Source organism: Lampetra planeri, chromosome 18, assembly GCF_965212315.1.
Source record: "Lampetra planeri chromosome 18, kcLamPlan1.2.h2, whole genome shotgun sequence".
NCBI classification, from domain to species: Eukaryota; Metazoa; Chordata; class Hyperoartia; order Petromyzontiformes; family Petromyzontidae; genus Lampetra; species Lampetra planeri.
Window position 1 is genome coordinate 11,566,072 of NC_136124.1, and position 26,984 is coordinate 11,593,055.

Below are 26,984 nucleotides of genomic sequence, written 5' to 3' on the forward strand. Positions count from 1 at the left end.
TAAATGAATGAATGGTAGGCAATTATGGCTATACTTTATTTCTAACAAGGATAAATTCGGTGTCATCCAGTTGCTGACTTATAGCCCTTAAAAATGTATCCATCTTTTCACAATTCATGAGCGTGGGTGCACGCAACAGTCTGCTTCCAGGATTGATGCACTCACGCACTGCTGCTGTTTAAAGCAATATGGCCACAGGTTTGACTCGTTTGATTGGGTTGTTTGACACAGGCCATGGGCATTATACACACAGCATGGAGACGTCACGTGACATGCAAGGCATGATGGTTACAATCGAGTCTTCTGCCGTCTTTAAATCACCTTTTGCATGTACACTTCCTCGTAAGGAGTAAGACCTGCTGGTTTCTCGGGTGCATCTGCTTTAAACCTGGGATGTACCGCCCCCCATCACATTCTCGTGTGCAGGTGGTCGTGGTAGAACAGGGCCGGATCGTGGAGCGTGGTACCCACGATGCGCTGTTGGCGCACCAGGGCGGTGTGTACCGCCGCCTCGTGCTGCGCCAGCTCAGCGCTGGGCACACCAGCGCGCCCTGTGCGGACGACGGGGACGCGGGCAGCGACGGCGAGAACGGAGACGGGGACAAAGGGAATGGCGCGGAGGTCAAAGTGAAACAGCTGAGTCCCCATGACTCGGAGCAGACGGATCCAGGACAGAGCCAGGAGGCTGTTGGTGATGACGAAACCGACGACGATCTGATTGACTTGCAGTCAAATGGCTGACTCAAGCGCGGTGTGGTCGAATTTGCTGTGTAGTGAGATCGAATGACCTGTAAATGGGTAATCTAGAGGTGCGACTGCTTTACATAAGGAGCTTTTTGATTGTACAAATGAAGGGAAATTATTGTACGTTGAAAAACTCCGTTGAACGGGTTCAAATAAGAATTGTCATCGTCCATAGCGCTGTATTTACACACAAACCCAGCTCTCCTCGGGTATGAGCGAATTTACATCTGTACGAGTTGTCTGTCACATTTATCCACGGAGGAGATCAAAATGAGTGTGATTACTTTTGATTTCAATATAGCACACAGCTAAAGTCCTGCATGAGAGATGCCGGTATTATTATGATGCCACATGTACATGGTTGTTCTTCTGTGGTCAGGCAAGATGAAGTAGTCTACACAGGTGCATTGAAACTGTTACTGGGGGTGCCGCGGTGGTGAGATGTTAACTGCCTCGCCCGGAATGCAGAAGGTCGTGGGTTCAAGCCAACCCTGACACACATATTTTTTCTTTGGGTTGTCTGGTTTTTACCTCTACATTTAGAAATCTGCATTCAGTATTTGGCTGCTATAAGTTTCCACATAAGCCACTTAATTGGGATATCATTTGTGGCCAGGTCTCTGAAAAAGATCTATATAGCCCAGTGGGCATATCCTGGTAAAAAATTAACCCGTAAAAACAAAGTTTTTCACTATAAATCCTTTATATGCGTGGCGGCTAGAGTCCTCTCGTCCTCTGGCTTGAGATGGCTGCCACCTATGGGTCAGATGATTGCCTGCCACCATTAAGCAATTGGTAATTAAATATAAAAAAAAAAATCCTAAAAAGTGTAAAGTTATGGAAAAAAAATTTCACGAAAATTAATTGTCACGCACAACGAGTCTGTGTGCAAAATGTCAGCTCGATTGGATCACGGGAAGTGGGTTAAAAAACGACCGAAAGATTTGCACGGTCGTAAGCGCGCAAGCAAGCAAGTTAACTTAATATAAAGGATTTAAAAATAGATTGTTTTAAGTTTAGGGGGCAAGCATCCATGTTGTTCCTTGTCAAGTAGCCAAGTGGCTCTATGGAGATGTTATTGAAGGGGCACAGCATATGGCATTCACCCCGCCCAAATGATTTGGGGCTCTCTCACCCTCAACTCATAGGTCTGATGCACTGTGTTGCTCATGATGCAGTATGTTACATGCTGCGTGATTGCCATATTCTAGATGTATGACATGTGTGTGCACAGTGTGTGTACATGCACTCATGAGTGACACTACACAGCTGCCTTGTGTGACCACATTCCCTCCTGCGTGGGGCACCTTTGGCCCCGTTCGTCGTGCTCACCTCACCTTGGTCACAGGTGAATGTGGTTATAAGCAGTGGCGTAGTGTGGTGGCAACGGGGCCCCTTGGCTCCAAATATTGAAATGTCCCATATCATTGTGGCCCAGGTGCCTGCCCGGTAAATATGCCAACGTAGAGTCAACGTTGGCATGTGGTGGACCCGTTGGCCCAAGGTTCCATGTTTACTGTGTGGGGAGCCTTTGGCCCCCTTGGGGCCCGAGTGCAGTTGCACCGCCTGTGCACTGAATAGCTCCTGCCGCTGGATAAGAGCAGCATTGCAATATCAGGAAACCTCACGTTGGTACGGAGCAAGAATGGTTCCCAAAACGTTTGGGCGGTTTCTGCTTAATCAGTGTGGCCTCGCCTGGGAAATAAGTACGTTATTATTATTGAAAGATAATCACGGGTGAGTTAACATCCGACCTCAGTGAATTAATTTATCTCAGGAATAATCCTTATCAATGTTTCTTCCTAATTGTATATCAATGTATGCATTCCACTGTATTTTTGCATAAATGTAGTGTGTTTAAGACAGTACATTGTGTAATAAAGTGCTGTTCTCAAAAGGAGTGTAAAAGGTCTTGCATGTTACGTGTAACAATAAAACACCTCAAACTGAACATTCATTTGCATGTGTGGTAAACCATTCGCTGTCTTAGTACAATGCACACTTTTCTAAAGAGACTGACACTTGACAGGCATTCATATTTGATCAAAATGAATTTGTTCCAACGTGATTTGAGCGTTCTATCCACATCTCTGCAGAGAAAATGTCTTGCGGGGTTGCAAAACACGCCTTGAAATCGGCCAGACATTTCACCGCAGTCTCTCATTGAAAAGAGACTGGATACAGTCCTCGATGAGACTTTCCCAGATAAAAACGCATTGAATTGTACGACGCTAATTGGTGGGCGGCGAGAGTCTTTCAGTATTATACCCTCGGATGAGTGGGGTTTCTCCAGTTACTCTGGTTTCTTCCCACATGCAAACAAATTCATGACTATATGCTAGCTGTTAAGTCAGTGGTTAGGACAGTCATTGCTATTGGTAGGGGCAATCAATCAATACCACCACGACTGGATTTCTTCAAGTCTCATATTCGACAATCAACGTTTTTTGGGTTAGATCGCGTTATTTACAAATGTGTCGTAACCCTCCACCACCCGACACGGCCAATCAGCAAAAAAGTGTCACGTTGACAAAAGACAAATAGTTCACTGCTTTAGCCCACCGGTGTGTTGAAGCGTTAAACCACAACATTTACAATTTTTGAGTACGACGTTTCGCTGGTAATTGCATCCAGCATCGGGCAATTCGCCAGAATGGTGAGGCTCTGCTCTTGCGTGTCACACTTTCGACGTTAAAGTTGTGTGGATGTGAACGGTACCCTGACGCCATTCACAAGAGGAAGACATTATGCCCTCGCATCAGGGTCAAAATTGTAAAATTACCTGCACATCACAAACAGAAATATAAATAGCAATCATCGCCCCCTACTGGTAGACTTGCAAATGAGAAACATTTAATGTAGGCTTTCACGACCAATATTAATCATCATGGAGGTCCGTGTACGTACGACACATTTCCACGATCTAACCCAACAAACGTTCTCATGAGATAAAATAAACTTGAACTTTCTGGGTGGAATTATATTTCACGAATGTCATGTGCCGGAGTATCAGCGATTTTCATCAATAAAACTGAACAATGTCCCTGCTTCCCTTCCGGTGCCTGTCTCGCCGCGGCAGGACCACACACATGGGTTTGGAACCCACGTAAAGTACGTGCCACCACTTTGCCAACTTGGTCAGCATGTTTGGGAGTTTTATAGCGCAGGAACTCGTGTGAACAGGGATTCTCCACTTATCTACATTACCAGTTACGCTACCTCGTATATATTGTTCAACTTGCTGTTAGATATGAAACGACTCAAACACATTCTTACATTCATGACGCACGCATTAAATTATGTGTATCAGTAACGCCACCTACTGTCTGTTGTTCAACTTGTTGTCAATTTGGCACGAAACGACTCATCCATTAAAATCCATTCATGACACATGCATTAAATCATGAGTGATAAGGATTGAACATTCATGCAAATAATAAACATTCCTTAAGGCTAATTACACAAACAAGACTGAAAGTAGGCAACACGTATGTGACATTTCTTTTGACACGAATTTTTGTGTCAAAAATAGGGGCAAAATCATGAAATGCTGACTATTCAAGTTTATTTTGTTTAACTGAGTGATAACTCAAGACACCAGGATGAGGCTTAATTGCAAGAGTGACCTGGATCACCAAAAAGACAAAAGGAAAACCAGCAAAAATAAGATTTGCTGGCTGGCTGGCATGTGGTGCGGAATGTGCATCTCAGGTCAGTGAAGCACAGCACGGGCAATGAACCACCATGCGGTCTACGTTTTTATTTCTCTCCCACACATCATCATCATCATCGATATCCACCAACCAAAAAAACTTCGTATAAAAACATTACCGAGTAAAAAAATAAAATCTCCACCTACTCTACATCTGATCTAGGACTAATAAAAAAAGTTACACAAAGTAAAAATTAGGCGGAATGTTCTAACGTCACGAACTGACGTCGCGTTTTTCACTGAGAAGGCATTTTCCGTAGCGCTCGTCGAACAGCAGTCCGCATGTATAAGAATAGGTTTTACCCTTTCTGGCAATAACACAAGTGTTGGGATGTTAAAACACCAAACAGAAACCTTTTGCAAGGACTCATGTCTGCATCAACACATACACTTGTGGTGAACATGCACACAAAAAAACATGCTCTGGTAGAAGAGGCATTGGCTTTGAAACTGATTGGTCCACACCAGAGACAGCTTTCTTTAGAGCCTCGTCTCAAACAGTGTTCGACCAGAGGACGCCAAAAGGCGACCCGCACAAAGACAATGCCACTGTCAGGACATTGATAGCTCGGGGGGAGCAGCTACATCATGGGACCTCCCTTGCCAGTATCAAATTTTCAGAAGAGTTTTTACCATTTTTGGCAATAAAACAGGTGTTAAGATGTGAGAACACCAAACTGAACCATTTTTTTGTTTGCATGTTTACCACAAGTATATGTGGTTAATTGAGACATGATTCCTTGCAAAAGGTTTCAGATTGGTGTTTTAACATCTTAACACATTTTTAATTGCTAGAAATGGTAAAACCTATTCTTATATTCTGATACTGGCAAGAGAGGTCCCATAAAGTCCACATAAAGTCACTTCCCACCATACGAGGGACATCCCAGAAGTATTTATCAACCCCTTTTTAGATTATATATTATATTTACTAACGTCTCTTTATTCGCAACATGCTGACAGTAGAAATATAATTGACATCATAATTTATAACTACGTCATTTTATAGTAGTGTTAATTCTACAGCAGGTAGTGAGCAGCATAAACGATGCAATTGTACCATCATGGCAGAGACCTGAACACATCCTTGTGGTAGAACTTTGGCTGCACCTGGCACAAGGCCTAGACATCCCCCCATGTATTCCAGACCTGGATATTGGAAGGAACCCAGTGATCAGCCAGGGTGTTGTGGGCAAGGTGTGTGTTTAACCATACAGGGTGCCTTTAAGAAAAGCCGAACGAGTTAGATGAATGGGTTTATAATTTCTCTGATATTCACACTAGACAGGGAGAACAATGGCCTTAACAAGATGGGCCATTGGTGAGGCTGAACTTTCAAAATGTTGTTAAACTGCACAATTACTCCACTAACTGAATGGAATTTCCAATGAGGCTGGTGCAATGAGGCTGGTGCTGGTGCATTTTGGTTGGACGAGTGGCATGTCCTCATTGGCATAATCGCTTCATTATGTCTGAATGGAATTGCTCGTAAGGCTGAGAGCAGGTGGATATGGTTTGACTAGTGGCTGGAGTCTCAAACCAAATCCCTGCAAAATCACCGCAAGCAATGTCCCCCTGAACAATCGTGCAGCAGATGTTTGTTCGGTCCTCAATTCGCTTGTCCTGGTGAGGGTCGTGGCGGCAGCATGTTGAGTGGGGTGGACGAGACCTCCCTTTCCCTGGTGACAGACTCTAGTCATTCCTAGGGAATTCCCAGGCGTTCCCAGGTCAGCCGAGCGACATAGTCCCACTAGCGTGTCCTAGGTCGGTCCCGGGGTCTGTGCCCAGTGGGACGTGCCCGGTAGGAAACCAGCGGAAATCTACCGGGGGGCATCCTTACCAGGTGCCCGAACCACCTCAACTGGCTCCTCTCGATCCGGAGGAGCAGCAGCTCGACTCTGAGGCTCTCCCGGATTACTGAGCTCCCCACTTGGTCACGGAGAGTGAGCCCAGCAACCCTGCAGAGAAACCTCATTTTGGCCCCTTGTACCCGCGATCTCATCCTTTCGGTTATTACCCAAAGCTCATGACCAAAGGTGAGGGTGGGAATGTAGATCAGCCTGTAAACCGACAGCTTTGTTCGAGAACTCAGCTCCCACTTCATTACCACAGAATGGTACAGCACCCGCAACACTGCGGACGCCGCACCGATCTGCCGGCCAATCTCCCGCTCCCACTAACCACTCGCAAAAGAGACCCAGAGGTACTTAAACTCCTCCACTAAGGGTAGCTTCCCCCCCCTCACCTGGAGAGCACAATCCACCGTCTCCCGGGAGTGAACAATGACCTCAGATTTGGAAGTGCTCATCCTCATCCCAGCCGCTTCACAATCGACATCAAACTGTTCAAGTGCACGCTAGAGATCACAGACTGATGAGGAAAAGAAGGCGTCATCTGTAAAAACCAGTGCGCCTTGATATCCTGTCCATGAAAATCACAAACAGGAGTGGAGACAAGACGCACCCCCTTGGTAGAGTCCAACATCCATAGTGAACGACTTTGATTTAACACCAAGAATACGGACACAGCTTTCACTCAGAGAATAGAGGGGCCAGATAGCACACAATAGTGGTACCAGTACATCATACTCACGCAGCACCTCCAAACAAGACATTGTGGGGAACATGGTCATATGCCTTGTCCAAGTCTACAAAGCAGAGGTAGACTGGAGAAGCACTCCCATGACCCCTGTGAAAGGGAACAGAAAAAAAGAGCCGGTCCATATATATTCATGATTCTTTCGGTAAAGTGTCCAGAACATACGGCCTTTGGTCAGATGATACAACTATAAAGTCAATCATTGACCTTTGGCCCAAGGTGCTCTGGTACCAAGTACACGTATGAGCATCCTTGTGTTCGAACAAGGTGTTTGTTATTGACATTCCGTGACTGGCGCAGAATTCCAATAAAATCTCACCATTCGGGTTCAGATCAGCGGGGCCATTCCTCTCAATCACGCCTCTCCAGGTATCTCTATCGTGCAGCAGATGCCACCCTAGATATGCACTTATGTGGTAGCCCATTGCGCTATGACCCTGCTCGCAGATATATAGGGGTTATGGATAAAAGTCTGACCTTCAAGCCTCACACAACAGATCTTTGAAAAACCAAATCAAAAATCGCCTGCTACAGAAATGTGTAAAAATAACCTGGGGCGCTTCAGCTTAAGTGCTGAAAACTTCTGCCCTATCATTGCTTTGATCAGTAGCAGAGTACTGAGCTCCAGCCAGGTACGGGAGCTCGTACACAAAACCTCTATAGGCACAACTGATTAACGTGATGTGCATTATAACCGAAACACTGAAGCCAACACCAATCCCCTGGATCCTGTTCTGGTCAACATTTTGCAATGAAATATCCACTCAGATGTGCAAACTTAAAGGGAGTTTACATGTTTTCATGCCAATGACAACCTACTCATCAACCAAGACCTCAAAAAGTGTACATTACTTTGCCACCAAATCAAGTCCCGATCCCCCTTCTGGGATCGTCCTGTCACCATCCTAAATATCACTGAGATCCCGAAGAACCCTGGCAAACAAAGTGGAACGATGTGCAAATCCAAAAAAACCACCTCATTCAAGACCCAAACATTGCACCTTTTGGCTTTGACATCTCTCGAAGACACTGATGCACCATCAACCACGTGGAAATTTAAAGAAATGCCACAGTAGTGCGATTGTGGCCATGCAACTCATTTCATAAACCACTAATCTGCACTACTTCAATGGAGGAATAGCAAAGCTACACAAACTCTTTCATGAAGCCCTCTTGTGGCGAGCAGACCTTGACATTGGCATTTAGCTACTGAACATATTGCTATCATACACAAAAATAGAATAGTGGCATGTGCCCATTGGCTAGTTGATCCTACGGAGGGACTATAAAAAACACGACCACACAGCAAAGAATAGAGGCCCAGGAATACTACTCGTAAACAAGACATTATCAACTCATCAACCCAATATGAACCACACAGCCTGTGGGAGACAACCAAGTGATTGAGGCCTACTGTGAGTACAACCTATTTGAAGCTAGGAGAGGCTTACTAAAAAGGGTATTCCAGGTTGTAAGATCTTTGGGGTTTCTTCAGTGGTGCATGGGTGGCTGGCTGAGGTGAGCCACAGAAGCAGCCACCTATTGGATGCACACAGTGGGGTAGGGCAAGAGCAGGGGTGCGTTCTGGAGTGGGTGCAGGGTAGGCAGACCCTGGCACGAGCAGCTACCCATATTTCCTTGGTGATGCCAACCCTTAAGAGGATGAAGCATGCTCACCATGGGGACGGTTGGGCTGCCTACCTTGATCTTGTAAGCGTGGTGGCACGGTGGTTACCTGTGACTGCGGAAATTGTGATTGCATGCAAATAGACTTTGGCCAAATGAATGCATGTGCTGGTAACGCTGTAAAGGGACTAAAAACGGTTCTGTGGAGGACAGCAGAGTTCTGTGTCTGGTTTTTGCAAGCTTATGGGAAGCATTTTGGCTTGCGTCAGGAATAGGGGTGGGTGATAGGGTGCATGTTTAGGTAGGGGAGCAGTAGTGTAGTGGTTAGCACACTGCGCTACGAACCTAGCAACGAGAGTTCGATTCTAGCTCATGGCCAAGACCAGTGATGATTATCGGAATTGAGTCCTGGGCCTCTCCGAGGCCGACTCAGCCTCAAATGAGTATCTAATGTGATGTAAAACCATTGCCACTCAGAAGACAAAGGCGGCCGGGCGTGGTGCTGAGCATCCACCTCCTCGTGTGCCGTGCTGGCCTTCATAGGTGCTCAGTAACAGCACTTGCCCCAAGAATCTGTTCAGGCTGGAAGGGGGATATTTGTCTTTGTACAAAGCATCTGTTTTAGCCCGACCTCACTTGGGCAGTTGGTTGCACAAAATTGGTGGAACTGTGAAGTTGGGCAGCACAACAATGGTCTATCGGAGCGTAGTTTTGTCCCAAAGCCCACAGCACTGCTACCCCACCACTCGTCCCCATGTGCACCGTCATTCCAGCTGGCAGAATTATATTAGTAGTGCGGGATATAAAGTCAGTCCGCCACAACGCCTTTCAGCTTGAACTACACATCCGCTTTAGCCACCTTGTTTATGATCACGGCAGTACACCCTGCGAGGTGACAATTGATACTGCGCTACAACCCAGTAACGCACTGAACATGATTGCACGCTACCGTAGGTTTGTCAGCACAATAGACATCAACACCGACTTTTAGTAAATACCTCTTTATATAAACCCAGGGGTGACATGGGGAAGGGTATGAAGTGAGAGCGAGTCATGGGGACCTGGAGGTTAGGGGGACGAGGAGGCGCTAGTCAGGGTCCTCTCTGGCTTCTTTCCCTTAGAAAGGCTTGACACCTGTTTGAGAAGTTCCCGGTTCTTCACCTGAATGCACAAAGACAAACTTACGTTATCGACCATGATCTATCTACTCCTGGATGAAGGTCTCCAAGCCGTCACCTCTCTCACGGTTCCGCGATGTAAGGATCCACCTAACACCTTCACATGAGCCGATTTCCCCAAGTCACTGAGTTCGTAGTACAGTGGGCAAAACCACTGCACGAAAACTCACAATTTTTACATGTATAAATATTCACACATTTTGACACGTATGCACTCAGCAGGCTAGGTGTGATGCAGTTAGTGTTCAACTCGCAATTGGAGGGTCCCACCTTCAAACTGGAGTTGAGGATCGACTGAGCCCATCATCCCTCCCAGATCAACAAACGGAGTATCATATTGTGGGGAAGTTCACAGAAGCCTTCATGTGTACAGACTGCCCTCCTCCATGGGAATATGCAATTTTTACCATTGGCTCACGGCTATCGACAGAAATGCCCACCGCCTCATTGCTCAGTTGAACAGGAAGGTGCTTGGCCTTGCCTTTGATTGGCCGGTAACTGGTCATTATGGGTGGGATAACTGTGCTGTCACCACTGGTTACCTGGAGATGCTCAATGGATTCCTTGTGCGTGCGCTCCATGTTGTTCATCTTAGTTCGGATCAGGTTCTCCTGGTACTGGAAGTCGGCCTTGATCTCCGTGAGCTACATACGCAGACACACACATACAAAGACCTCCTGTATAGTCTGCACAGACTGTTGGGGTAAGTGCTGTTAGTGAGCAGCTATGAAGGCCAGAGCGGTACACAAGAGCCAGTAGCACACCCGACCGCCTTTTGTCTCCCCAGTGGCAATGTTGGCAAACCACACCAGGTACTAATTTGAGGCTGAGTCGACCTAAGGGAGGCCCAGGACCGGTTCAAATATTCATTACTGGTGTTGGCCACGAGCAGGAATTGAACTCGGGTCGACGGGTTCATAGCGCAGCGTGCTAACCGCGACACTCCACTACTGCTCACACACAGGCAGAGGGACACGTACACAAGTCAGCGTCGCAAGTCAGCGTCGCCAGGAGACAGATCGGCATGGATCGTGCGCCGTGAACACGGTGTGGGGAGACAAGGGGAGCAGTGGCGAGCGGCGCCGCTCACCTTGCGGTCTCTCTCTAGGATGAGCCCCTCCTTCTGCTGGAGCTGCTTCTTTAGCAGAGCCACCTCCTCCTTGAGCTGAGTGATCAGGATGAAGTTGTCCGAGCTCGCCGAGTCCATTGTGGCGTCACCGGATACACTGCACCACGCACGAGCGACACGCAATAGCGCCCGGCCGAGCGTCAGTAGATGTGCGAAGAGAACAGTACCTCGCACTGACGAGTGACGCGGCGATCCATGGGGAGGAGGGGCAAGCGGTGTGGGAGGCAGAGTGCATGAGCCAAATATAAACCAAACGCTTTCCCTTTACATAACCTGAGCAACTCGCCAGCCATCGTGCCAACCAGTCACGAGTTGTTTGTGCTTTTCAAAGTCCTGACCCACCACCCACACTGCCACTCGTGTGAGTTGAAACCCTAATCAACTAACTTAACGGTCACGATTATTGGCCCTAAGCATAAACCTAACTAACCAGCTACTAGCACTAGCGTTCACACTGACCCTATGCCCTTAACCCAAGTCTGGTGTTTTGCCAGGGCTTCAGTTCGCATTCAGTCGCATCCGTTTTGGTTTTCACAGCACCGCAACACTTCTAGCACAAAAATATCACACACCCGTACACTGTGTTGTTTAGTACTGCATAGCATTGCATCGTATATTATTGCATCATATAGTATATTATCATGCAGTATAGTACTGTATAATATTGCAATGCATTGCGCCGAGTATTCTGTGGTATTAAATCTGCAAGCACAGGTCTCCGTGGGTAGGCGCGTGAGCCCTGTGTGGGGGCTGCTCGCCTGTCTCCATTGCTGGGTTTGTTCTCCACCTTAGGCTTCTTCTGCGGAGGATCGTTCTGAGAGGCAGGGCCAGGAGACTTGTGGCTGAGAAAGACACGGCACACACGTCACTTATACTCGTGCTGGGCGTACTGGCAGTGTGCTGTGTGCACTGTGTATGCTGGTTGTGCTAGAAGTTCTATGCATGCTTGTATACGGTGTGTACTTTGCTTTCTGGCGGTCCGTGTACTTTATGTAATGGCTGTGTATATTGTGTGCACTGTACATACTGTGTATTCCTTGTATTGGCTGAGTGTTTTGTACTATGTGCACTGCCTGAGTGTTGTGTACCATAAGTAATGTGTGGACTGTGTTTGCTTGCATATTGTGTGTATTATGTATTTGTTGAGTGTTGTGTATTACAGGTACAGTGTGGATCGTATGTGCTTGTGTACGGTGTGTCCTACACGTACTGTCGGTGCGTGTGCTGCTCCTTGCGCGCCCCATGCCGCTCGTCTTGGGAGGAGCGGTGCTGCGCCGCCCCCAGCCCTCGGTGCTGCTCCTTGGCCTTCTGCAGCACGCGGCGGTACGACAGCGTGCACAGCCAGCACAGCAGCTTCCCGTCCACCTGGAAACAGCAGCACATAGCACAGCACCTGTACAGTAGATGCAGCACATGCAGAGTATACGTAACACAACTCACCCATGGCATAGCAGCTTCCTGTCTACCTAGAAACAGGAGCAGAGCACAGGAGCTGTATAGTGCGTGCAGCACACGCAGCATACATAGCACAACTCACACACAGCACAGCAGCTTCCCATACACCTAGAGACAGCACACATACAGCATATATAGCGCACACACACAGCATATCAGCTTTCTGTCGACCTGACAACAGCATAAAGCACAGCTTACATGTGTAGTGCAGTAGAACGACACAACACTGGCTCGGTATAGGGGCTGTAGGCGGGTATCACGGAGGTCGTGTCAGGCCGTGACACTCTGCGTGAACCCAACAGGACACGTGACCGGATAAAGGGGGGCCAGGGGCCCCAGGGGGGTCACGTGGTTGGGGGCTCGGGCCTTCCCGAAGGATCGGGAAGGGGGGCGTGGCCTGGGGCGGAGCCGGCCACGCCGGAGTGGTTATAAGCGGGGCGTGGACGGAGAGCTGGGCTGTTCTGTGCTGTTCTGCTCGGTCAACTCTGGTATGAAGCCACCATCTACGATCCTCGGTCTCTGGTCCAGAAATGTAGTATCCCCGTGTGTTAGATAAGTTAGGAACGGTGGTTACCACCCTATGTCGTTATCCTCTTAATGTTAAGAGTTACCCATTGTGTTTAGATAATAAATAGTGTTGCCTCCAAAGTCCAGTGTGCGCCTGAATTTAACCCACTACACATGGCATACACAGCATACAACACTAAGCACCTACAGCCAAGAGGCAGTGCCTAAAACAATGTGATGTTTTTGCACTTTAATTGCACACAGGTGAAACACTGCCATAGCACTCAACATCTAAGCATCTGCCTGCTCTAACTTGCAACTCTTCTCCAATGGCAGCTCTGAGCCGGTAGTCGGAGCCAGACTCGAAGAATGACCACTGTTGCGGTCCCACAGAGCGGTACTCATATTACTAAACCCATAAAGTTAATAGAAAAAGGATTCTTGATTTTAAGTGTTGACCCGATTCATGGCAAATAATACATTCATGTGGTAAGGGAAAAATGTGACATGCCTCTTGTCAACGAATTTTGTTACTGGAGCGCCTCAGTTGCATCTTTGACCATGACTACAATTTATTATTTTTAACAAAGCCGCAAAGTCTTGTGGAATACACAGCGTAGGAACACGTCGGCAACATGTGTTACATTTTTTATTTTAATTTATAATCGAAAGGCATGGCGGAGTGCGTGGCCGTACCTTCTTCTTGCTGTCGTCCTTGTGGTCGAAGGCGCACCTCTGCTTGCACTGCTCGCAGGCGAGGGGCAGCCCATACTTCTTCTCCGAGTTGGTGCAGCGCTGGCACTTGGTGCCGATGAACGCCGCGATTATGTTACAGTACTGGCACGGCTTGGGCTGCGTGCACCACAAGAGCACAAGCTGTCGTCAATGCCGACCCACGGAAAATGGCACCGTCCAGCGGTGGGCTGTGGCTGGGTTGTTTGTGCAATGAAGCTAAATAATATGAATGATTTCAGCAGTCAACGGCATCGAAATAGGCACCATTTAACATCAACAACATAAAAAAAAACATTTCTAAAAAATCAATCTTCCGATTGTACTATTGGCGTCATGTCATATGAAAAAATGTCCATTCAGAACTATTGTACAGTAATGGATTGACCTGTGTGTGTTACAGAACAGTCCATGGAAAGTGATATCATACAATTGCTTCCCAGATCTCTTCGAGTTACCTTTTTATCCATACACTGTCCCACATGCCATGCAACAGAAAAGTGTTCATCACATGGCAGTCAAACCGATATCGAATCTCAGAACCTGAATTCACCCAAATTAAATGAAAAACCCAGACATAATACGTGTTTTTTTGCGTGTGCAGTATATGGCAACTGGGCTGAAACCATCAACCCACTACACTTGACAACCCAGTATAATCATAGGAACCAGAAACCCGGATTTGAACCCAGTTTAGTAGTCTGAGCCACCTCCACACCATCTCAGGGTACAAATATTTCCCATCTCAACTACCAACTTAGAAATGTAATTCATCACAGAAGCAACCCAAGAAACAAACCGCTTGTTCATACATCACTTGAAGATACATATTTTTGGCTGTGACCTCGGCTTCCTGACAGGTTACTACAAAAACACTTTAAAGTGAGTTGCCAACACACTACAGTGATGTCACTGCAGTGACGTGTGGAATGGTTCAGTAGTCAAACTTCAGTCACATCACCAGAGGGCACTGCAGTTTGTCACCTTAAAGTTGTATTTTCCAGCAACAAAGCTTCAACAACAAAGCTTCAAACGCGTGTCATACAGCCATGGGCAAAGAGCCAAGGTGCGTTCTTACACGTGTAATGCGGGCGTAAGCGACCTTCCGGATGTGACGTCACGGGGGGTGGAGTCATGTGACGTGGGTGGAAGGTTCGGGTCCTTAAGCGGGTAAACCGGAAGGGGAAGTCAGTCGGGGTGTGAGCGGAAAAGAGAGAGGCCACGCGGGCGAGTGAGAAGAGGGGGGCACCGACGGCCATCGGGAGCCAACCCCGAAGAGAGGCGGAAGCTACGGAGTGGTGTGCAGCTGCGGAGAAGACAGCCAGAAGAGCTGTGTGTTAGAGGCAGCGGTGTGGCTGCCAGCTGAGGCGGGAGAAAAGAGAGAGAGACAGCACGAAGCTGTCAGAGCTGCAGAGAGGGGAAGAAGAGAGAGGAGTTGCAGCGAGTACAGCCAAGGGGGGGCTGTGCGAGAGTAACAGCAGCGGGGCTGCTGTTGTGGATCGGGCTGACATTGGAGTCAGCACCGTGGAGAAGCTACAGAGTAGAGACAGCCGTGTGGGAGTACAGCACGAACCGAATAAAGGACACTGAGCCAGACATCGTGGTCCAGTCGTTTATTACACTGGTGTCGGAAGTGCAACGGCATGTCGAAACAAGTGAGGAAGAGAGTTAATCCGGCGCCTGCATCGGCTTCTTCGTCCGACGACGACGAACTCCCTCCAACCACGGATCCTGTTGGGGTGGTGGAGGAGAGCCCGGCTGAGGCGACCACGGGAACGGGAGTGGAGGATGTTGGCGCGGTGGCGGGTCCGTCGACATCATCAGACGCGGATCAACGATGGCAAGCGATGGCGGTACAACTGGAGGCACTTAAGGACGTCCTGGCGCATCTATGCCATCTCGTCGCGCCAGGGACGATGGAGGACGCAGTTGGTGCTCCGCGGGCCGCCACGTTGCCTGTCCTGCCGCCGCCATTGCCCACGCGGCAAGAGGCCGCCATTTTGCGCGCTCCGCGGCGCCAAACCGCCATCTTGGCCACGCCGCGGGCCGACGCCATTTTGAATTTGCCACCACAACCACCACCATTGGAAGACGGCGGGAAGAGGAGTCGGAGTCGCCACCTTACCACGGTTAAAGAATTTTCCGTCGGTGGGGACTGGAGCGCGTTCGCCTGCCGCTTCTTGGCGGCGGTACGCACAGCAAGATGGACCGATGCGGAGGCTTTGGAGGTGTTGCCGACTCTCCTGGACGACGAATCTGTCCGATTCTTCCGTTCCATAACGACCGATAAGAAGGCAACTTTATGTGGTGTTTTTCAGGAAATGGCCGATGCTTATGAGCCACCAGATGATGCGCATCGGCGATTCGCTCAACGACAACGAGCACCAGGGGAGTCGCCCGTGGCGTTCAGGGGTGCGGTGCTGGAGCTGGCCATGGCAGCTTATCCTGAGACGCCACAGGACCTGCTCGAGCCTCTCATATTAGGGAAAATGTTGGAGCTGTCTCGGGATCTAGGGATCCCCATGCCTGTGTGTGGGCATGAGAAGCTAACTTCCCGGACGGCTGCTAAGTGTCTCGATGCGCAATTCAACCTCCGTCGCTGGAAACAAGTGACGGCGTGGACGGGGGGGCCCGTCAAAGAAGGGGATGCGCTGGGGTGGAACCCTGCGCAGGCTGTCTATGTTCCGGATGACCGGGGCCCTCAACAGCTGACGGCCGCCTCCGCTCCATGGACGGGACGCGGCGGGCCGAGACCGCGCGCGGCGCTACCAGAACGGGGCCGTCAGGAGGCAAGGCCTGCGCTTCGGCGCAACGAGGCCGAATGTTTCCGCTGCGGGCGTAGGGGCCACTACGCCAGAGACTGCTGGGCCCGCTTCCCGGCTCCGCCGCAGCAGGAGGCCTCGGCACCGGACAAGTCGGCTAAAGATCCTCCGAAACAGGCATGTCGGCACGCACCAGACACTCGGCAAGGCTTTATACCTCACCCATCACCGTCGTTGCGCCATCCTAACGTTGTGGTTAAAGCATGCCCTTCGACGGGGCCTTGTCGCTCGGTCACGCAGTGGCGCAAGTTGGCACGGAGAGTCGTCGCGGCCGCTACGGGCTCGTCCACTGTACCGGGGTCTATACAAGGGGTGGACGTACGTATTTTGGTCGACTCCGGCGCGTCTGCGACTATTATTTCGGATGTCATTTTCCATCTGTTGGGCATCCCGCCGGGGGCTGTGCGTCCGGTTTATGGGTCGTGCGTCGCTGCGAACGGGGGTAGCATGGGTATCGTGGGTCAGGTGGATGCTAAGATATCTATTGGGGATGTGTCGGCCTCGGGTGTTGTGTTGATATCGAGATCTTTGGCGGTTCCTTGTTTGTTAGGCACCGATTTTTTGGCTAAGATGCCCATTTTGATCAAAATCAATGAGAATTGTATTGAACTGCCGGGGGGCCGTCAAATCTCGTTTCTGCCGTCGCCCTGGGGGCGACCTGCTTCGGCCGTACAAGTGCAGGCGCTGTCCGTCGCATCTGTGGACATCCCACCTGGTACACAGATGCTTATACCCTTGCGGTATCGGAAGCCCCTGCCTGATCGGCTAGGAGCAGTAGGGGTCTTGTTGTCACCGTCCGCCACGATAACAACCGGGTTGGCGTTAGTGGGGGCACAGACCATCGTCCGGCCGGATCAATTACCGTTTTTACAGGTGCTTAATGCGGGGGGGGGGAAAACGTCCGTGTTCCGGCCGGTACGGTTGTGGCACATGCACTACGGCGTTTGCGACCCATGATTGTCCGCATAGCCGGGGAGTGGTTGCTGGGGTTTCCGAGCCAAGGGGTTCGGATAATCGTTGGGTTGCTGACTTATGTGACGGAAATTCTTCCCTGTCCATGGAGCAACGTGGTGCGCTGCGTAAATTGTTGTTGACATATTCCGATGTGTTCAGCTCCGATGATTTGGATTTGGGCCGCACATCGTTGCTTTACCATCACATTGAGACGGGCGATGCTGCCCCTATTCGATTAAATTCGCATCGGATGAGTCCTGCGGAGCGAGAACACGTGCGGGGGGCAGTGGAAGACATGTTGGCTGCGGACATTATATCGCCATCTAACAGCCCATGGGGCGCTCCAGTCGTCTTGGTTAAGAAAAAGGATGGCAAATTGCGATTTTGTTTTGATTTCCGGAAATTGAATAAGATATCGGTGGCAGATGCGTACCCCCTGCCGCGTATGGATGACTCCCTCGACGCATTGTCGGGGGCTAAGTTCTTTTCCACACTGGACCTCTCTTCGGGATTTTGGCAGCTTCCCCTTGACGAGTCCTCACGGGAGAAAACCGCATTCCGTACGCCGCAGGGGTTATTTCAATTCAACTGTCTCCCGATGGGATTGAATGCGGCCCCTGCTACATTTCAAAGATTGATGGAGCTCGTTTTGTCGGGGTTGCAGTGGGAGACGTGTCTTATATATTTGGATGATATTATTGTCTTCAGCCGCACATTTGATGAACATTTGATGCGGCTGGAGACAGTGTTCATGAGGATGCGTTCTGCCAAATTGAAATTCAAACCAAAGAAATGTCACCTACTGCAACGGTCCGTCCGCTATTTGGGGCACATTGTGAGTGCTGAGGGGGTGTCCACGGACCCGGAAAAGACGGCGTGCGTCCGGGATTGGCCGACTCCGGCCACCGTGGGGGATGTTCGCCGGTTTTTGGGATTTGCCTCGTATTACCGAAGATTTGTGCCGGGTTTTGCGACGATTGCGAGGCCCTTGCATCTCCTTATGGGTAAAGGACGGAAGTTTGGTTGGGGACAGCCGGAGGAGGCGGCCTTTCGGAGTCTGCGTGATCTATTGGCCACGGCCCCAACATTGGATTATCCCGATTTCAATCACCCATTCATTCTTGATACGGACGCGAGTGACACGGGTATTGGGGCGGTATTATCACAGTCTAAAGGGGGTGTAGAGCGCGTCGTGGCGTATGGTAGCCGAGTCTTGTCTCCTGCGGAAACCCGCTATTGTGTCACTCGCAGAGAACTATTGGCGGTTGTTTTTTTCCTACGGCAATTTCGACCATACCTCTACGGTCGTTCTTTTATTGTGCGTACGGATCATGCGGCCTTGCTATATGCCCTTAAAATTGACCAGCCATCCGGACAGTTGGCACGTTGGTTGGACACGCTACAGGAATTTTCCTTCCAAATTCAACATCGGAAGGGAGTGCGCCATGCGAACGCTGACGCACTTTCCAGATTACCGCGGCGCGCCCCTTGTAAATGTGAGTCGGGGACGCATAGGTGTTCGCCGATTCCAAACCCCCCTCAGCCGCTTACGTTGGCCGTCGAGAAGTCGGATACTCCGATGGAACCGGGACCGGCTGACGGGGTTTTGAATCTGCCGCGGTCTGTCTGGATCCGGGAACAGTTGATGGATGAGTCGTTGGTGTCCTTGCGGAAGCGGTCTGCTAGGGACAAGGGGAGTCCGTGTGCGGCTGTGGGGCCGCAAACCGCTCTCCGAGATGGTCTGCTTATGTGGCGGGAGGGGTTCCAGGAACGTTGGCGCCTGGTGGTACCAACGTCCTTGCGATTCGAGTTGATTAGAACTCTCCATTGTGACACTCTCTTACATTTAGGGGTGCAGAAGACCTTGTTGACGTTGCAACGTCATTATTTTTGGCACGGCATGGCGACAGATGTCGTAGGGCACGTGCGCGCGTGCCCTGCGTGTGCACGACGTAAGCCGCCGAAACATCCTTACGTGCCGCCTCTCCAGTCGATTCAGGTGTCTCGAGTCAATGAATTAGTGGCACTGGACATATTGGGACCTTTTCCACCATCGGCGAGGGGAAATAAATATTTGCTGGTAGGGGTTGAGTACCTCTCCCGTTGGCCTGGCCGTTGCCCGATCAGTCGGCCGCGGCCATTACCGACGCCTTTTTGTTTGGGTATATTATGGACAAGGGGGCGCCTGAGAGACTCCTCACGGACCAGGGCAGAAATTTCTCTTCTAAATTATTGGCGAAAGTGTGCGCGGGCCTTGGGACTAAGAAAGTACGGACATCCCCATACCATCCGCAGACGGATGGTATGGTTGAACGGCTGAACAGGACATTGTCTGCCATGCTTTGCCATACCGTGAGTGAACAACAATCAGATTGGGATCTGCACATCCCCGGGGTGCTTTCGGCGTACAGGATGACGCCTCATGCGGCTACAGGGTATTCGCCGTTTTACCTTATGTATGGTCGGGAAAACGTGCCGCCGGTGGATGTGCAATTGGGAATTGGGGTGAAGGGACCTCGTAAACCACTTCCTGAATACATTCAGGACACGGTTCGCCGAGTCACGGAGGCGCGGGAGAATGCCCGCGTGGCTACGGCCAAAGCCCAGGCCCGGAACGAGCGATATGCGCGACGGTCCGAGGGGGAGTGCCCTTGGAAGGTTGGGGACCTAGCCTGGCTTCATTGTCCACAGGTACGTCCGGGAACCTCGCCGAAATTGCACAAACCCTGGCATGGTCCCGTACGCCTCATTGCGGTTCCCAACCCACAGTCAGCACGCGTCCAGATTGGGTCTCGTCGCTGGGTTGTGCATACGTCGCGCTTGAAACCATATGTTGCTCCCTTACATGATGCGTCATCCCCCAATGTTGCCTTGCCGGGGTCTGTTGCTGCTGACTCTCCCCTGCCTGCGTCCATTGATCTTGCTAGAGCGCCTGTCGTACCTGTTCCAGACAGGCCGGCCGTGACATTGCGGGGGACGAGGGGCCCTGCTCGGAGGACGCCTGCCAGGTCTGCGGGACCTTCGAGCCCTGCAGCCCTTCCGACCCAGCTGCGGGCACGGTCACAGGACAAGCCCAAGACTAACTCTTTAGGGACACGGGACGTCGGTGGACTTCCAGCTGCGACAGGGGGATTACCCCCTGTCATTCCTCGACTTTCATCGCGTTCCCGTTCTGCGAGTGGGCCGCCGACCGTCCGGGACGGGCCGGCGACCCGCACACGTTCCAAATCGCTTACGTTTCGTTGATTGTTGCTGTGTTGTTATCTTTTTCTTACAGTTGTATTTATTGCATGCTTTTTGTACGTTCGTTGATGTTAATTGCGTTGTTGTTGTTGTTCTTGCTGTTACATTGTATGCTTAGTGTCCTTTAGGGGGGGAAGCTCGGTTCGCCGCATTACGATTTGCTATTGGTCAGCCGAGGTCGGCTGGGATTTTTCTACGGGGGAGGGTGGTGTAATGCGGGCGTAAGCGACCTTCCGGATGTGACGTCACGGGGGGTGGAGTCATGTGACGTGGGTGGAAGGTTCGGGTCCTTAAGCGGGTAAACCGGAAGGGGAAGTCAGTCGGGGTGTGAGCGGAAAAGAGAGAGGCCACGCGGGCGAGTGAGAAGAGGGGGGCACCGACGGCCATCGGGAGCCAACCCCGAAGAGAGGCGGAAGCTACGGAGTGGTGTGCAGCTGCGGAGAAGACAGCCAGAAGAGCTGTGTGTTAGAGGCAGCGGTGTGGCTGCCAGCTGAGGCGGGAGAGAAGAGAGAGAGAGACAGCACGAAGCTGTCAGAGCTGCAGAGAGGGGAAGAAGAGAGAGGAGTTGCAGCGAGTACAGCCAAGGGGGGGCTGTGCGAGAGTAACAGCAGCGGGGCTGCTGTTGTGGATCGGGCTGACATTGGAGTCAGCACCGTGGAGAAGCTACAGAGTAGAGACAGCCGTGTGGGAGTACAGCACGAACCGAATAAAGGACACTGAGCCAGACATCGTGGTCCAGTCGTTTATTACACACGTAAGCAGGTATTTGTTGTGACCCGTCCTCATTAACCAGGGCACAAAGCTGGCACTGCCGAGATTCTAGGCTTGAATCCAGGTTTCAACAACCTGTGATTAACCAGGGTTCTCAAGTGGACTGAGTTTATGGTCTAAGTCCAGTCACCCATGACACAAAACAAATCGTGCTAAATGCAAGAAATCCAGCAATGACAAATGTTGGTTGACTGCCATGTGATGGACCTGTTTATATTATGCCACATGGGAAAGTGCAGCGTCACTCGCATGTGGATGAGAGGTCACTTGACGGGATCTCGGAAATAGTTATGCGATATCACCTTCCACGGGACTGTTCTCTAACACGGGGTGTTGTACTACTCTGAGAGTTATAAAATGGACATATGTTTATCTCATAACATGACACCAACTTCACGTAATTTGTAAAAGGTGTGCATTGCATTTTTCTCTTCCATCCTAGTCTAAAATGTGTATGCTCATGAAAAATATTTTTTAGTGTTCAAAGATCCCCAAAACGATTCGTGGATGTTTTGAATGCAACAAAAAATACACATACCGTGCCATACAGCTTCACGTTCTGTGCACACTTTTTGCAAATGGTGTTGGTTTTGCTGCAGGAAAAAATAAGACACAAGCAGAACACGGGTTCAATGTGGTCACACAGCATCCTCTTTGTGTGTAGTGGGCCCTGCTAAAAGAGATTAAATTTTGCGAAATAAAATTCGACTGGCACACAACGTTTAAGGAAAACATCACCCCAAAATATAAATGTTTCTTATCTTGGAGAAGTGTACTCAGACTCTGGCTCCTGCGTCTTTATGATCCTCATGTGACGTCAATGTGAAAACACTATGTGCTTTAAAATGTCAATGCGGTTACGTCACAGCACCTAAACAGGCTTTTCAAGTGTTCTTTTTCTCATTTAATAAAGCTTCAACCCATTGGCAGACTCCCCAATGTACATAACCTGGAAATACATTGTCAAGAACCGTTGATTTAGCTGTCTTCCGTTTAAGAAACGAGTCCAATGTAGAACATCTTAAGTGGGGAATGGTTGGGTCGTGTTGTGTGCACAAGTAATGGTTAAAAAGAGGAAGAAACCAGTCGAATTCAAGCAGAACTCTTGCATTCATATATAGTGCTCATAACAAAGTTAAAAATGTGCATACACACGGGTATATATAACTCGACTCCTAAATACATGTGTATTTGGGTGCCACTCAATATGCAAAAGGAAAGCGACGTTTCAGTTTTACGTGATCACATCCTACTCTCAAATGATTATTTTTGGTGTCAACAGCTGACAATCTCATTAAAATCTATTAACATTTACAGGTTGGTCAGAATCCCCGCCTCTTCTTCTTCTTGTGTGGCTATGCCTCGATACGATGACTATGTATTGACTGTAAACAGTATTGAGGGATTGTCTTTAAAACCGCTGTGCTTCAGTTTAACAGGAAAAAAATAATAAAACCAAGAGTGACTTCGAAAATAACAAACTTGAATTTCGGTTGGCACCCTAATACAGGCATCCCTTCATTTACGAACGTTCGGTTTACGAAATTTAACGTAAATGCAATCCGACTAATTACGCACACTTTTCGATGAACAAAATCGAATTTCCGCTAGAACACAATTTCACACGGCACGTGCCATGAAATCAAACGAGAACTACCTGAGAGGCTGCGTCATCCATCCGCGACAGTCACGGCATCCGCGCAGTGCAACAGTAATGCCTCCACATCACCTTTCCAGTCATTCCAACATGCAGCTCTGTTGTGGAGTTCCATGACATTTTATAATGCAATTAATTGAAGGATTTTGTTTCATTATTATTTCTGGATTGTGAAAGTGAAAAATATGTATATTTTTAGGTTAGGAGTAGAGTTGGAATGACTCTGAAACACATCCCTATTTTTTTGTATTCATGGGAAAAGCCATTGCCATTTACCAAGTTTCGTTTTACGTGTTTTGAAGAACGCATCCCATTTGTAAATCGAGGGATAGCTGTACAGTACATACGTGACATCATGAGAAAGGCTATGTGTCTCCCTGCTCAAATGAGCACTCATTTCTAGACATGTAACAATTCACACTCACTGGAGTTTTATTAATTTTCATGATTCGCGGTTCAGATGGAAATTTTTCACGTGTATTTACTATCTAATTTGTATTCTCATTTGTCTTGTTCATACTGTTTTATTCATGCCATTGGCCTTCATGTCACATGAGCTTATAATTTTCCGACATTGTCAATAATCGATTATCATGTGCACGTGTCATGATTAAGAATAGTATGTTTAAAACATGAATAAATACATAGTTATATAACTACCGAATTATATTTCCAGCCCTGTGCTGTTGTGCTGAAAATTCCACATTTCCATGGCAGGGCCAAGGCTTTCCATACCATAACCAACTGTTCATGGCTCACTAAATGGTAAGAGTGTTGGTGTGCCAAATCACCCTCCAACAAGGATTTTAACTTGTGATCTTCTGACTTTTAATTAAGAGCTATAACCAAAGTGTTGGCCTGCTCAATATACATAAAAGCACACATTGCAACTGAGTGAAAAACGAAGGGTGATGAGCATGTGTGTGTGGCCGGCTCTGAGCGCCGAGCCATGCGGCCCCTCTTCCACTCTGGGGTTTCTCGAGATGCAGCAGCAGCAGCTCACCTCTCCTGCTGGAATTCTGTGCGGCAGTAGGTGCACTTGACAACAGGGTGAGCGATGCGACAATCCTGCACACAAGGGAACACACGGGGGGCCACGCCGGGGCATGTGGAGACAAGTGGATGAAACTTCACACCAGCGGGGGATTCAGCTCGCCTTTGGGATCCTCAGCACTGCAGAGCCCTTGTTGATGTTGCCCTGTAATATTGATGTGTTTGTTTGTGTTGTTGTTGCTGTGCTGTCTTGTAAAATAGTCGGGGAACTCGCTCAACGGGATCATCCGTGGAACAAATAAACTTAAACAATGTGTGGCACATGTCTTATGTGGAAATCCACCATTTGCTTACCCTAGCTGCTGCCGAGTTCCTCATCCATGCCTTCATGCTATTGCAACGTCCTCAGTTCTCTCATCTTCAAACTCCAGTTGATCCAAAACTCTGCTTCCAGACTCCTCACCTGCACCCATGATCGAGATCACAGGACTCCAATACTCCAGTTTCTCTATTCACTCCCAATTCTATCCCGGATCAATTTCAAGATCTTACTCACCGTCTTCAAGATGGACTCGTCCTTGCAAACTCGGCAACTCACTCTACTCCCCTCTACATACTCTCCTACCTCTTATCTCACTCTACTCCCCTCCACGTACTCTCTGCTGCAACAACCGAGGCATTCTGTGGAAGCTCCTATTCAACTGTCACTCAGAGGGAGGTCGCTCATTCTCCTCTGCTGGCTCCAATCTGGAATTCCCTTTACTCCAACGGCGCGGCCAACTCTCTTGCCCCTCTTCAAGCACAGGTTCTAAATTTGTATTTGCTCTTCTGCCTATGACCGACTATACCAGGGGTCGGCAACCAAAACAACAAGAAGAGCCATTTCCTTCCAATTCGGTACAAAATTCAGTATTTCAAGAGCCGCAATGCATCTATGTACATACGTACATATCGTCAAGAAGCAGCCCGTAAAGAGCCGCATGCGGCTCCGGAGCCGTAGGTTGCCGACCCCTGGACTATACTCATATAGAGCCCAAAGGAAGCATAGAGCACCATAGACTCACACACAGATGTATGACAGCTTCTGTCAATAAATATTCCCATTGTTTCTTGGACGTCTTGAGATGTGGTCGCATTTAGACGCTAAGTATTCCAAATGAATTGTATGGTGGCGTGAATCCACAGAATCTACACTAGTTTGACCATGTAGACATCAGTGACGTGCGGTGAGGTCAATGGCTGGGGAGGCACTGGCTAGTATCAGAGGCAGATTTACAGAGGGGGGCGTGTCCTCACTGAGGGAGCGTGGCTGACACGCCCCCCTCAGTGAGGCAGATGTGATAGCTGCCTCCCCTGGTGCTTTTTCATTGCAGTTTCATGACGAGACCAGCGAGCCTAAATATCATTATACACATACGTGAAATAAGTTACCTGGAGTATGGAAGGCGAGGACATGTAATGAAGGGTTCTACAAACATTACATTGGTGACACATAGAGAGATAGTAACAGGCACGCGCTTATTGCCAGTTTCTGAGGTGTTGCGCAATCAGAGGGGAGGCTGAGCTCATCGCTGCCTCACCTCTCGTCTCTTCCTGTATTTGCAGCGGAGCTCCGCAAATTTGGCGATTTTGACGATAAAAACGATTGGAATCGTACAGAAATTACATTTATAACACAAATTAGTGGAAAAATCTTAATCTTTTTTCTTTGATTGTTTTTTTTTACTTTTAGTAAAAGCTATTTTCATTGGAGTATAACAGGTGAGGCTGTGCCTCCCCTGACCGCACGTCCCTGGTAGACACTCCAGTCGTGGTGCAACTCTGGTGTTGTGAATCTACTCTGGTTCTGTAAACACGCTACAGTCTGAATACTGTGTTGTAACCCGAGCCCCGAGTTATCCCCTTCATCCCATTCACCCCCAGGCCTCCGATTGCCTCCCCTTCATCTCCATCCCTATCAGTGATCCCCAATCTCCATTCGATTCCCTCCATCCCAATATTTCAATCTCCCAATCTCATCTTGATCCTGTTAGGCTCCAATTCTCCCTTCGATTCCCACATATCCCCTGGATCCCGTTGTGATCCCATTAATCCCAATTTCACCCCTCGACTCTCTCAATCTCCATTTCATCCCAATTTTTTTTCTTACCAATGATCCGCTAATCTCAACTTGATCGCGTTAGGCTCGAATTCTCTTCGATTCCCCCATATCCCCTTGGGAGTCCCATCCCAACCACTCCCCATGAAACGTCCGGGGGGGGGGGGTCTATTATCGTCCCCATCATCTCCGCTCTCTTCCTGATCCCGTTATTCGCCCATTTCCCCCCTTCCACCGCCGTGCTCAGGCATGGTCGCTCCCTCCACCCCAAACACTCATCTCTCTCTTCCCATCATCTTATATATATTTTTTACCAAGGCAAAGGCCCCCTTGAGCCACACGGCTCTTTTTCAGAAGCGACCTGGCCATCACAAATGAAAGCCCCAACGAAGTGGCTCGTTAAAGTTGGATAGCAGCAGTGGCCAAGCACTCGAAACGCGTGACGGAGATTCTAAACGTGGAGGGGGTAAAATAAAACCGGAGGACCCGGAGAAAAATAAATCCACGAGACCACGAATCAGAAGAAAAATATTTCGTGCACAACTCCCTCCCTTCCTTCCCCGTCTTTCTCCCTTGCCCCCCCCGCACCTTGCACAGCTGCTGGCTCTGTGAGAGCTCCTCGAAGGGGAATCTCTGGTGACACTTGGTGCAGGCGTACAGAGCGGACATCGCGGCGGCGGTAGAGAGACGAAGTGGTGGGAGTGGGGGGAAGAAGAAGAGACCGGGAACGATCCTTGCGATTCCTGCTCGTCGATTAAACAACGC

The 26,984-nt window shown here is 49.3% G+C and overlaps 2 protein-coding genes across 6 annotated transcripts in view; one reads left to right on the forward strand and one right to left on the reverse strand.

The window, feature by feature from the left end:
* The window catches only part of LOC144723662 (uncharacterized), a 30,698-nt gene extending 28,003 nt beyond the window's left edge, over nucleotides 1–2,695 (forward strand). For all 3 annotated transcript variants that reach the window (XM_078602561.1, XM_078602560.1, XM_078602559.1), the window contains one exon: nucleotides 427–2,695. In XM_078602561.1, the coding sequence (XP_078458687.1) occupies nucleotides 427–741 (315 nt within the window). In that variant the 3' untranslated portion in view covers nucleotides 742–2,695. The remainder of the gene's footprint in view (nucleotides 1–426) is intronic.
* A 6,970-nt stretch (nucleotides 2,696–9,665) lies between these two features.
* Nucleotides 9,666–26,984, reverse strand: LOC144723663 (protein FAM76B-like). Of its 3 annotated transcripts, none has more exons than XM_078602563.1 (9): nucleotides 26,808–26,963; nucleotides 24,132–24,196; nucleotides 22,010–22,064; nucleotides 13,646–13,801; nucleotides 12,198–12,352; nucleotides 11,746–11,829; nucleotides 10,949–11,084; nucleotides 10,401–10,502; nucleotides 9,666–9,841 (listed from the first exon to the last, which is right to left on the reverse strand). In XM_078602563.1, exons 1-9 carry the CDS (start codon nucleotides 26,886–26,888, stop codon nucleotides 9,749–9,751), a joined length of 927 nt encoding a protein of 308 aa, XP_078458689.1. In that variant the 5' UTR covers nucleotides 26,889–26,963; the 3' UTR covers nucleotides 9,666–9,748. The 3 variants fall into 3 exon arrangements, with proteins under 3 accessions (XP_078458689.1, XP_078458688.1, XP_078458690.1); XM_078602562.1 differs by lacking the exon at nucleotides 9,666–9,841 and adding an exon at nucleotides 24,476–24,584 and having other exon boundaries at nucleotides 10,097–10,502; nucleotides 26,808–26,948; XM_078602564.1 differs by lacking the exon at nucleotides 9,666–9,841 and having other exon boundaries at nucleotides 10,099–10,502; nucleotides 26,808–26,984.

Excerpts from the sequence above, each read along its gene's own strand:
- LOC144723663 (XM_078602564.1), bottom strand. The coding sequence starts at position 26,888 with ATGTCCGCTCTGTACGCCTGCACCAAGTGTCACCAGAGATTCCCCTTC. Across the intron at positions 12,353-13,645 it reads AGGACGACAGCAAGAAGAAG|GTGGACGGGAAGCTGCTGTG; the intron begins GTACGGCCACGC and ends TGCTGTTTCCAG. Across the intron at positions 11,085-11,745 it reads AAACCCAGCAATGGAGACAG|TGTATCCGGTGACGCCACAA; the intron begins GCGAGCAGCCCC and ends TGCGTGGTGCAG.